General features: G+C 41.1%; 1 protein-coding gene across 9 annotated transcripts in view; it reads left to right on the top strand.

The window, feature by feature from the left end:
* Positions 1 to 12,520, top strand: part of zc3h13 (zinc finger CCCH-type containing 13) — a 127,257-nt gene that overhangs the window by 36,907 nt on the left and 77,830 nt on the right. For 4 of the 9 annotated variants that reach the window (XM_067992548.1, XM_067992544.1, XM_067992547.1 and 1 more), the window contains 3 exons: positions 1,304 to 1,504; positions 3,001 to 3,186; positions 5,878 to 6,185. In XM_067992548.1, coding sequence (XP_067848649.1) covers positions 1,304 to 1,504; positions 3,001 to 3,186; positions 5,878 to 6,185 — 695 coding nt within the window. The remainder of the gene's footprint in view (positions 1 to 1,303; positions 1,505 to 3,000; positions 3,187 to 5,877; positions 6,186 to 12,520) is intronic. The other 5 variants (XM_067992546.1, XM_067992545.1, XM_067992552.1 and 2 more) reach the window with 5 other exon arrangements.

Here is a 12,520-nt window from a genome sequence, read left to right as displayed (position 1 = left end):
TAGTTGAGCATGGTTTGTGGCTATCCAGAAATTATAATGAAGAAACCCTTTCTAGCCGGTTAATCAAGTTACCAAACTGCAGTTAGTCCATATCAAAGGCTGAACTGTAATATGAAGTATTGAGTTTGACACACAAAGTAGAATGCACTTGAAGGAAATTCACTACAATTCAGCTCTCTGTTTTGACAATGGCTACAGTTTCCTGTAACCATACCATTGGGGTACGGTAGCGTAGTGGTTATGTTACTGGGCTAGTAATCCAGAGGCCTGGACTAAAATCCAGAGTCACGAGTTCAAATCCCGCCACAGCGGCTGGCGAATTTAAATTCAATTAATTAAATAAAAATCTGGAATTAAAATACTAGTATCAGTAATGATAGCCATGAAACTACCGGATTGTCATAAAAACCCATCTGGTTCACTAATGTCCTTTAGGGAAGGAAACCTGCCATCCTTACCCGGTCTGGCCTATATGTGACTCCAGACCCACAGCAATGTGGTTAATTCTTAATTGCCCTCTGAAATGGCCTAGCAAGCCACTCAGTTGTAAAAATCTCACTAGGGATGGGCAATAAATGCCAGCCTTGCCAGCGACGCCCACATCCCATGAACGAATAAAAAAAAATGCATACAATTCCCTAAATGGTTCCATGATGTTTGGGGCTTTGCTATGGATGCTGGTCTGAGACTCGTGCCTTTATGGAGTGATGCAGGCCAGCAGATTGAATTTACACTGCTGCCACCCACACTGCTTTTTGACTAGGGAAATTGGCATTCCACTCATCTGCATCTGAAAACTGGTAGATAGTCAACATGGACCTCATTGGAACATTTTAAAGTTTGACTGCAGCTAAGACTGCAGTAATACTGCAATGGGTGTGAATCCAAAGCACTGTGTGACTGCCTCCTGCATTTTGAGAGACTTCACAGCAAATTACAGTAAACAGTTTGTGTGAAGCCAAAACCACTTTGTATCAACGCAAGCTGTGCATATGGCACACAAACAATGAACAGCTGCTCCACCACCATTGAAATGTTAATTTGACTTTGAAACCATTGGTTTAATACTACCGAGGACTGGATTTATGATGTTTTGACATTGTAGGGCTCTCTTCCTTCACTAAATAAATAGGTATTACAAAGTGCATTAGGACAAGATTTTTTTTTAAAATGCATTTGTACTTACTGAAGTGCTGTTTTTGTCTTTGAAGCTGGCAGCTGGCTAATAAGCCAGGTGTACTTCTATTACTTTTCAACTAAGTAGAGGGCTTTGTTATAAACAATACATTATCTTCCTTTCCAGAAGATCTTCAAAAGTGCAGCAGGGTAAAAAGAAAGGGCCTCGTACTCCGAGCCCACCACCTCCTATTCTTGAAGAGATTCCAGTAACTAAAAAGCATAAAGAAAAGCCAAGGACAAAAGAGAAAACTGAAGAGAAAATCCGAGAGAGTAGAGAAAGAGGAAGGGATGTAGAAAGGCATAAAGAGAAAAAAGAAAAACACAGGTGAGTGGTACAATGTAGCACTGTCCCTTGATACAGTTTAATTTTACTTTGTATTATTTCCCTTCCTTACAAAATACCCAACAATTTGTCATAGCTATTGTGTATGACCATACTGAACAGGATAAATTAGGAATGGTATCTTAGTGGTAATTACTGCCACAGACCAGTTACAGCTTAGCTCCAGTGCATTTTTTAGTGCTATTTAGCTGGATACCATAAACCATGACAGGCCAACAAAAAGTAGGGTGTAAAGGATCATGAAGCCTTTGGCTCATAAACAGAAAGGTTCTTTTTCCAGAAGAAGTATGTTGTATTTAGCATATCTTAATCAATACTGCAGTATGTTTTTCAAAGGATTCATATACTATTCTGAAACAAACTGTGTTCTAATTATGTTTGGCCCTTAATTTGAATTAGGTGTGCTCTGTGCACCCGCATTTAAGTGGCAGCTGAGTACCTCTCACTGCACTTTTCAGATGATTAATGATGACTTAAATTGAGTAACTTCATCCATCCTGAGCTTTTCGTGTTAGAACACTACTGACATATTTGAGTTGAAAATACTTCAAAAAATTAAGCAGCAATTCATTGATCTAAAATTGTATTTTTGAAGCCCAATTGCATTTCCCATTAAATGTGCCCCAATGTGTTTTTTTCCCATATTTCACTTCAATTATCAAGTTAATATTTAGAGGAAGCAGTCTGCCCATTGATCATTAGGATTTTTTCTAGAAAAGTTTGTAATTCTGTTTAAGTGCTTGTTAATCTATTATAATAATAGTCAGACATTTGTTATAAGTTATGAATTTTGGGACCATGTTACACAGTAATCTTCTATTTAGCTGTTAGAGTGGATCTCACAGGAATTTATAACTCTAACCTTTCACCTTTGGTCTGCATTCAAGTCGGCCTGACAGATGAAATAGCAGCCTGGTTTTTCTAATGGTTGGATAGAGTACTAAGAGAAATGTGCAAGAAACTTACAACTCAGTGCAATATTGACATGTGTATGCCACAAAAAACTTAATCAAAATTAAGCATAAGTTTCAAAGTAAAATGTCACAGCATTGCACTTCAGGGTACTTTTTTCTCCCCTTAAATCAGTGTAGAACTTATTACGCCCTGCATTTTAGTGTGCCCCATGTTGTAACCTGCCAAAGAGTGCTTGGTATTCGCACTGAAAATGAAAACATTTTCTATTTCCCCAATAAGGTCATCCATTAACTGGATGAGGATAACACAAAAACGTTGAATATATTTCCATGTGTTCATCAAATCCAATTGTGATGTTATGCAACAATATTCTTCCTAGGGAAATCGGCGATGAAATTGTTTTTTAAAAATCCATTTGTGTTTTCGCTCTACCTCATATGGAACAAACTTGCAAATTCTGAATATTTTAGATTATGGACAGCTTCTGTCATACTTCGTAGATAGAGTGAAGAATTATACAATAGACCATTGCAGGTTAGGTCTCTGTCTTGTTCAACTTTCAGGGATCACTCTGATAGCCTACATAGACAGAAGAGGTCTATAAGCCCCGAGGAACAGTCTGGCAGCACCTCTTCTCGTTCCAGAGAATATTCCCCACCGGCAGCAAGGAGAAAGTCAGCCTCTCCAGCTCCACCTAAGTCAACTTCATCTTCCTCTTCTCGGAAGCAGTCTTTCTCCCCACGTCACAGGTATAGACTCCTCAAAATTGTGACAAGAACAAGTGGAGACGATGGCTACAGGGAAATAGAATATCTTTAAATATATAAAAAGGGTATACTCTCTTACTAGTAAATAGCAGAACAGTTTTTTAGCTGACTATAGTGTTTAAATGCATACATTGTGTATACAATAGTATAATGTGATTGAGCAGTTTAGGATTTAAAGCTGTGATGTAGTTTACTCTAATTAGTGGGAGATGTTTTCTGGTTTGGTGTACCTGGATCTAACAGCCAAAGCAGATCCTAATTAGAACTGGTTATACAAGGCAAGAGCTTTTTGCTGGAGGAGGAATGTTTTCTCAAGATGTAGCAAGTGATGGATAGATTTTTTTCATGTTGATGTGAAAAACCTCCCAAATATTTTATAATAAAAACCTAGGCATAATTTTACTCTTAAGTTGAGAGAAAACTAAGAGAATTTTAATTTTGAAGAAAATATACCAATAATTTTTTGAGGTTATATTAATTAACTTCAGATGAAGGAGATGAACCTTTTTTTTACTTGCATGCCTCCTTTAGAAGGCCCTTCCCTGGGTCACATGTCTTTGTGTCTAAGAGGCCAGGAGGTGAATGACAGCAATTCAGCAGGGACAGTTTTGAGTTTCCTTTCCCTATGTAGAGAGGTCCCTGGCCTCTGTCTAATACATTGCCATGTGGTTGAGTGCAGAATAGGAGGCTGTGTCCTCCTGCTCTGTGATACTTTGTGTTGGTCCTCTCCAATGCTGATAATAGTGAAATTTAATACATCTGGTATAAATAGAGTGAATTAGAGTGAGAGTGAATTAGCTGGGATATTGTTGCCCATTGTTACAGTTTCTCACTTGGTAGTATCTTGGTGGGATTTTTCGAGGCGAGCATTCTTGAAGAAAGCAGCGATTATACAGGTGGCACCTTTTACAGGGAGAGGAGGTCCTGTTGATCCAGTGATGAGCTGAAAGGGTTTATTGGAAGATCTAGAAACTAATGAGCCATTATGCATGACTGAATTCTTTAATGGACCAGTATTTTGTTATGGAAACTTATTTTGGTGGTTGATTAAGCAGGGAATTGTGATTAGTTTGGGAGAACATTCTTTGATTTGAAGTAATTCTTTAGGAGCTTTAAATTTAGGGATCTAACAATGAGAACCTTGTATATGGTTATAACAATGATAAGGCAGTTCAATGAAACAGAATAATAGATTAATGATTTTTTTGATCTACAATTTTGTTTTCTTCTTTCTTAAAATGATTAAGAAATGCCGATAATGAAACCGCTGATGAAATTGTTTTAACATTTTCTGAGATGAGAATACAGGTATCGAATGATTTCTCTAAGAGATTATTTTTTTCCTTTCTCTATCTAAGTAAGGAGCATTTAGGTCTGATTTCAGATGAAGAATATTTGGCAGTTGTGTGGATATTAGAAAACTAGTTACAGCTTGAAGGAGGTCAACATTTTGCAGTGATCACAGACCATAATTCATTGTCCAAGTTAACAATCAGTAAAACGTATGCAAGTCTTTGGTTGGGCTTTAGCCGAGTAGAATGTTGAAAAGGCACCCATATTAAATTGCTAGATCCATTGCCTCATGCACCTTCAGAGGTAGAACAGGGTCTCAGTAATAGCTAATTTTTCCCACGTTTATGGACAAGATTGTGGGTTACAAGAAGAATATTCCCAAACCTGCCAGGTTTAAGAGGCTTTAGAAGGCAAGGAATCTGTTTTGGAAGTTAATATTACATAATGAATGGTGCCTCAATGCACAGATAACTTCTGAGGGTGTTAGTCAATTATCAACTATTTTTGAAAAATAAAAGTTAATGCAGTTGGTACCATGGTAGCCCTTTGGTTAGTTATCTGGTTTTTCAGAGGTCAATCTGTTGCTGACTAACTGTCAGAAAATATCATTACAAATGGAGCATACCTTGGTTTTTGATTTATCAAAGAAGACAATTTCATTAGATCATGGTTGTTCAGAAATTTGCAACGGCCCATCATCCCCAGACTAATTTAAGAGGAAGACTAAATGGATTCCGTGACCTATGGTCACAAGGCTCCTCAGCAGTGACAGACCCTCATGGTTCCTGCCCTCATATCTGTGTATTGCATTGTTCTTTTATTTAAAAAAAAATGTCATCCACATACAAGAGTATATGCATTATATTGTTCTAATCTTAGCAAAGCAGCCCAAGAGACTACAAGGAGCAGTTTTACATGGCTCCACTCCCAGCATGGCGCATTGCTAGCAGTGAACGTGGGTCAGAAAGTTGTAGCCCCATCATCACTGCCTATCCCAACATTAGTGAGGCTTTGCACTGGGAGAGAAACCTCACAATATTACCTCTTATAAATCCAGTCGTAACTCAATGAGAAAACTAAACTTACAAACACTGGTTTCTTGTGTCTCCTTTTCATCAACACCTATGACACGGTCAGGCTTGAAAACGCTTTTAATGGGAGAGAGCCTAGTATATAGAGATGTCTGCTTGAATGGAACCTTCTATTTCAAAACCTTTTTTAAAAACTTAAATGCTGAATTTGAACAGGGATATAAATCATAGAGGAATATAAGTTGCACAGTCTATTGATATTTGCAGAATCACAGCGATATTTGAAGACTGTTTTTAAAAAAAAATGCTTCAAATATTTGAGTGACCTTTTAAAATGTTACCCTTCTAGCAGATCACCTTCTTCCCAGAGACCACATCAAACTCCCACAGTATCTAGACAGCACTCCCCATCATCCCGGTCAGGTTCACCCGGAACGAGACAATCGCCTTCCCCTCACCACAAGCGATCCACTTCGCCATCCTACCAGCGTGCTGCATCTCCTTCTCGAAGACGTTCTCCTTCACCATATGCTCCACGTTCCTCGTCTCCGCAGAGAAAGCAGAGTCCAGTAAGACACAGGTCCTCTGGCAGAGAAAAAGACAAACACGAACATGAAAAATCGCCATTACAAGAGCGACGTCATGAGAGAAGGGAAGGTAAAAACAAAGACTTTTGAGAAAGATTAAGCTGAGTTCAAGTACACTTTTTTTTACTATGTTCCAATTCATTGCATCAAATCCAATGTACTTGAATACTGATGATTGTTGCTGTACAATGTAGATAATGATTATGGCTATGAACGTTCATTTTTATATATTGATACAAGTCCAATGCTACTCTACAGAGTAAGACACTAATTCACATTTGCAATTCCCCAAATAGTGAGCTCTATTCTCACCAAGGTAGTTGGAGTGGTTAGAGAGGGGAAAAAATCCTCCAAAACGGATGGAAGTTACTGTCTCACAAATGGGATAGTAAATTGGCACATTATTCAATATTTTGCACCCTTGTGTACTTTTTAGAAACCAGTTACAGTGTAACAACAGTAGCCTTGAAGCATGACACCTGCATGCCCTCTCAGCATAGAAATAGCGACTGGTGTGGGAGTGCCCTAAGGCAGAATGCATTCCTTTTTTAAAAAAGAATCAGACATACTGTATCCAAAGAAGTTATCACTTTTTTGCTCTCCTTTTGTGCCTGTTTACGAGTGTTTTTTTTGGTCAGGGTGACAACTGGACTCTGATGTTACCCATCACTGAACAGGTTGTCAAAATATTCCCACTACGGGGAGCACCAAAAGCATAGTGCTTTCCAATCCTATGTTGATGTTGGGTATTTACTGAAAGCCACACTATTTTGTATCCCCTCATTCTATACTCCCTGCTGGTTGATCTACTTTTCTCAACCTTTCCTGCTGCTTTAAGTACTTGGGAGTGCATTTCCAGTTCTCGTACAAAGTCTTCCTGACAAATGGGGAGGGTCCAGCAAGGTGGACAACAACTTTTATGTGAAAGGACTATACAAGTACAAGAATGTCAAAGTACTTAATAAGGAAACAATGAGCACCAAGCAGGAAGTGAGACTCAAGAGACTGATGGTATGTTGTATTCTAGCATAAGCCACCAGTTTCAGGAGTTGGGGGCAAGGGAGGAAATTGGACAAAGGAAAAGCCTTCAAATTCAGTATGACAAGAGAAGTGAAGGATAATTTTTTAGTTATATTATATATCTGCATAATGCCCGGTGGTAGTGAGTAAAGCAAATCGGATGTTGGGATGTATTAAAAAGGCCCATATAGAGGTAATCCTACCATTTTATAAATCATTGGTACGACCGCACTTAGAATAATGTGTACAGTTCTGGTCGCCGCAGTACAAAACGGTATTGCAGGTATTGAAAGGATACAGAAGAGAGCAACCAGAATGATTGAGGGGATGGAGGGACTGGATTATGAGGTGTGATTGTGAATTGAGCATGTTCCCACTGTTAGTTAACGGCATAACTGTGCGTGAACATCTAACCAATAGTGATCATAACATGATCGCTGTCAGTGTAGTGTTTGAAAGGGAAAAAAGTGAATCAGCTGCTAAGATTCTAGATTTGGGCAAGGCCGACTTCAATGGGATGAGACAGAGACTGTCCACAGTAAACTGGGCAAAACTGTTAATGGGCAAAACAACTGATGATCAGTGGGAAATGTTTAAAGAAACATTTAACGTGATATAGAATCAGTTTATACCCCTGAGGGGCAAGAACTCTACTTGCCAAAAAAAACAGCCATGGACAACTAAAGAGGTAAGGGACAGTATAAGACATAAGGAAAGGGCATACAAAAAGGCAAAAAATGGCACAGATCCTGGCGAATGGGAAAGATACAAAGATCAACAAAAGGTCACAAAACAGATAGTAAGGGCTACAAAAAGAGAGTATGAAAAGAAACTCGCAAGGGTTATCAAAACCAATACGAAGACCTTTTATAGTTACATTAGGAAAAAAGAGGGTGGTCAGGAGCAGTGTTGGCCCCTTAAAAACTGAAAGTGGGGATATTGTCATTGACAATGGGGAAATGGCGGACATGTTGAACAATTATTTTGCGTCAGTATTTACAGTAGAAAAAGAGGATAGCATGCCGGAAATCCCATGAAAAATTATATTGAATCGGGGACAGGGACTGAATAAAATTAACATAAGTAACGCAACAGTAATGAAGAAAATAATAGCACTAAAGAGTGACAAATCCCCAGGATCAGATGGTTTCCATCCCAGGGTTTTAAAGGAAGTAGGTGAGCACATTGCGGATGCCCTAACTATAATCTTTCAAAGTTCTCGAGATTCAGAAACCGTCCCTCTAGATTGGAAAATTGCACATGTCACTCCGCTTTTTAAGAAAGGAGAGAGAGGGAAACCGGGGAATTATAGACCAGTTAGCCTAACATCTGTTGTGGGGAAATTGCTGGAGTCTATAATTAAGGATAGGGTGACTGAACACCTCGAGAATTTTCAGTTAATCAGAGAGAGCCAGCATGGATTTGTGAAAGATAGGTCGTGCCTGACAAACCTGATTTGAACTTTTTGAAGAGGTGACTAAAGTAGTGGACAGGGGAATGACAATGGATGTTATTTATATGGACTTCCAGAAGGCATTTGAAAAGGTCCCACATAAGAGACTGTTAGCTAAGATAGAAGCCCATGGAATCAAGGGAAAAGTACGGACTTGGTTAGGAAGTTGGCTGAGCGAAAGGCGACAGAGAGTAGGGATAATGGGAAGGTACTCACATTGGCAGGATGTGACTAGTTGAGTCCCGCAGGGATCTGTCTTGGGGTCTCAATTATTCACAATATTTATTATCGACTTAGATGAAGGCATAGAAAGTCTCATATCTAAGTTTGCCGATGACACAAAGATTGGTGGCATTGTAAGCAGTGTTGATGAAAACATAAAATTACAAAGCGATATTGATAGATTAGGTGAATGGGCAAAACTGTGGCAAATGGAATTCAATGTAGACAAATGTGAGGTCATCCACTTTGGATCAAAAAAGGATAGAACAGGGTACTTTCTAAATGGTAAAAAGTTAAAAACAGTGGATGTCCAAAGGGACTTAGGGGTTCAGGTACATAGATCATTGAAGTGTCATGAACAGGTGCAGAAAATAATCAAGAAGGCAAATGGAATGTTGGCCTTTATATCTGGAGGACCAGAGTACAAGGGGGCAGAAGTTATGCTGCAGCTATACAAAACCCTGGTTAGACCGCACCTGGAGTACTGTGAGCAATTCTGGGCACCGCACCTTCGGAAGGACATATTGGCCTTGGAGGGAGTGCAGCGTAGGTTTACTAGAATGATACCCGGACTTCAAGGGTTAAGTTACGAGGAGAGATTGCAGAAATTGGGGTTGTATTCTCTCGAGTTTTGAAGGTTAAGGGGTGATCTGATCGAAGTTTATAAGATATTAAGGGGAACAGATAGGGTGGATAGAGAGAAACTATTTCCGCTGGTTGGGGATTCTAGGAGTAGGGGGCACAGTCTAAAAATTAGAGCCAGACCTTTCAGGAGGGAGATTAGAAAACATTTCTACACACAAAGGGTGGTAGAAGTTTGGAACTCTCTTCCGCAAACGGCAATTGATATTAGCTCAATTGCTAAATTTAAATGTGAGATAGATAGCTTTTTGGCAACCGAAGGTATTAAGGGATATGGGCCAAAGGCAGGTATATGGAGTTAGATCACAGATCAGCCATGATCTTATCAAATGGCGGAGCAGGCACGAGGGGCTGAATGGCCGACTCCTGTTCCTGTGTTCCTATGTTCCACTGGTGAAGAATGGTTGAGAGGTGATATGATTGCTGTTTTTAGGATTTTAAAGGGACTAGATAATGTAATCCATGACGAGCTGTTTCATCTTGTCCAGACAGTAGACCCAGAGGACATAGCCTGCGCTTGAAGGGGGTAAATTTAGATCGAATCTGCCGAAACACTATTTCAGTGAACGAGTGGTAAATCTATGGCTCCCTTAGGAGATGGTTGAAGCAGATAGCATTGATTCATTCAAATGCAAATTAGATAGGTTTCTTTCAACAAAATAATATAAGATACTGTATATGAGTACAATATATGACATATGGTAAGTATAGCATGCTTGGGTGGAACAGGTGACTTTGGACCTATGGGGCATGATTTTAACATTGAAAAACGGGTGGGTTGGGGGGCGGGGGGGGGGGGGGCATTCAAAATCGCAACCATTTCAGACTGCCCCCAATCCGCCTCCAACCCACCCATTTTCGTTTTTCCCTGGGGCGGGATGAGGGGCGGGCGACCAACCCGCTCCCAGGAGGCGGGTTGTTGACTAAAACTTTTCAAGGAGGCTGCAGGCCTCCGTTTTTGTGGAATTTGCAATTTCAACCCCTGGGGGCCGGGATTCCCGGGCCTTCTCCTTCACGCCACTTGAAAGGAGGCAAGAAGGCCCGAAACTGCAGGTGCTTCCCCCGGGCCCAACAAGCCTACCTGCAACAATCCCCCAATGATCACAGTTCCCCCCCCCCCCCCCCCCCCCCGCCAACGATCGTGGACTCCCACGATGACCCCCGATCCTGACACCACACCCCCCCCTCTCCCCGATCCCGATCCCTCCTCCCCATGACTGCCCCATCCCCCCCCCCAATTCATACAGTCAAAGACTTACTTGAACACGTCTTCTCCCTGGCTGCTCTCCCGTCCGACTAAGGCCAGCCTGTCAATCAGGCTGGCCAGTGGGATGGCAAACCGACAAAAAAAAATAAAAGACGTCCTTATGTCAGAATCATACTTCCGGGTTTCCCGTCTGCAGTTTGTCCTCCGCGCCCCCTTCCCGGCTTGGGGTCAAAATCATGCCCATGGTTCCTAAAGATCTCCACCACTGGAGTTTTCCTCGTCTCATGTCTGGGTCTGTTGTAGACTAATTGATAGAAATTTATTGCCATGATTAGTCAACAACTCCATTATCATTGTATAATGTGACTACCAGAATGGTGATAGGCAAACTAGATATTTTTCATCTCGCAATTCCTATGTTCCTAACCCTTCTGCTGTAAAGGGTTATAATGTCAAGTTTTACAATGTTGAGATAGTCACTTTTACACCTTAAGCCATTACATTCTTTATTTGCAATTTGTTCTCGTTTTATCAGATATCATTCAGTGATTGTTTTGATCTACTGTCTCTCAGTGGACATGTAACTTCCTGGCAACCATTCTCTTGAGTCAGGATTCATCAGAGAAGCGCAGGAAATTATTCAATCCTTGATATCAGCATGAAATTTTAGGATTATTCGCCGTTGTCTTGTATTGCTCCTTTCATGTGACCCAAGTTTCTTTCATGTCAGAATGCTCTTGACTCTAATTTTTGCATGACAGCTCCCCAAGTTGCATCATGTCATTTCAAATGTGGATATAAGGCCACTCTCTGGGATGATGTGGAGATGCCAGTGATGGACTGGGGTGGACAAATGTAAGGTGTCGTACAACACCAGGTTATAGTCCAACAGCTTTATTTGAAATCACAAGCTTTCGGAGCTTTGCTCCTTCGTCAGGTGAGTGAAGGGTTCCATAAAGGCACAGCATATATAGTCAGAGAACATTGCCTGGTGATTACAGATAATCTTTCCAACTGCCCTTTATCACACCTCGGCAGAGAGATAATCACAGCAATCAAAGGAGTGGATGGTGTTCAGACAGGTTAGTCAGGGAAACATTACATCCAAGAATACTGAATACACAAGGGGTCAGATAACAAAGACAGAGAGAGAGAGAGAGAGAGAGAGAGACACCTGAAAGGCAGAGAGAGAGAGAGAGAGAGAGAATGACCAGTTGTATTAAAAACAGATAACTTTTTTTCGCTGGTGGGGTTACATATAGCGTGACATGAACCCAAGATCCCGGTTGAAGCCGTCCTCATGGGTGCAGAACTTGGCTATCAATTTCTGCTTGACGATTTTACGTTGTCGTGTGTCTCGAAGGCCGCCTTGGAGAACGCTTACCCAAAGATCGGAGGCTGAATGTCCTTGATTGCTGAAGTGTTCCCCGACTGGAGGGAACCCTCCTGTCTGGCGATTGTTGTGCGGTGTCCGTTCATCCGTTGTCGCAGTGTCTGCATGGTCTCGCCGATGTACCATGCTCCGGAGGGCATCCTTTCCTGCAACGTATGAGGTAGACAATGTTGGCCAAGTCACAGGAGTATGAACCATGTACCTGGTGGGTGGTGTCCTCTCGTGTGATGGTGGTATCTGTGTCGATGATCTGGCATGTCTTGCAGAGGTTGCCGTGGCAGGGTTGTGTGGTGTCGTGGACGCTGTTCTCCTGAAAGCTGGGTAATTTGCTGCGAACGATGGTCTGTTTGAGGTTGGGTGGCTGTTTGAAGGCGAGTAGTGGAGGTGTGGGGTTGGCCTTAGCGAGGTGTTTGTCGTCATCGATGACATGTTGAAGGCTGCGAAGAACATGGCGTAGTTTCTCCGCTC

Source organism: Heptranchias perlo, chromosome 11 (assembly GCF_035084215.1).
Source record: "Heptranchias perlo isolate sHepPer1 chromosome 11, sHepPer1.hap1, whole genome shotgun sequence".
Taxonomy (NCBI): domain Eukaryota; kingdom Metazoa; phylum Chordata; class Chondrichthyes; order Hexanchiformes; family Hexanchidae; genus Heptranchias; species Heptranchias perlo.
The sequence above is the reverse complement of the archived record's forward strand: the minus strand, read 5'-3'. Positions and strand labels throughout refer to the sequence as shown.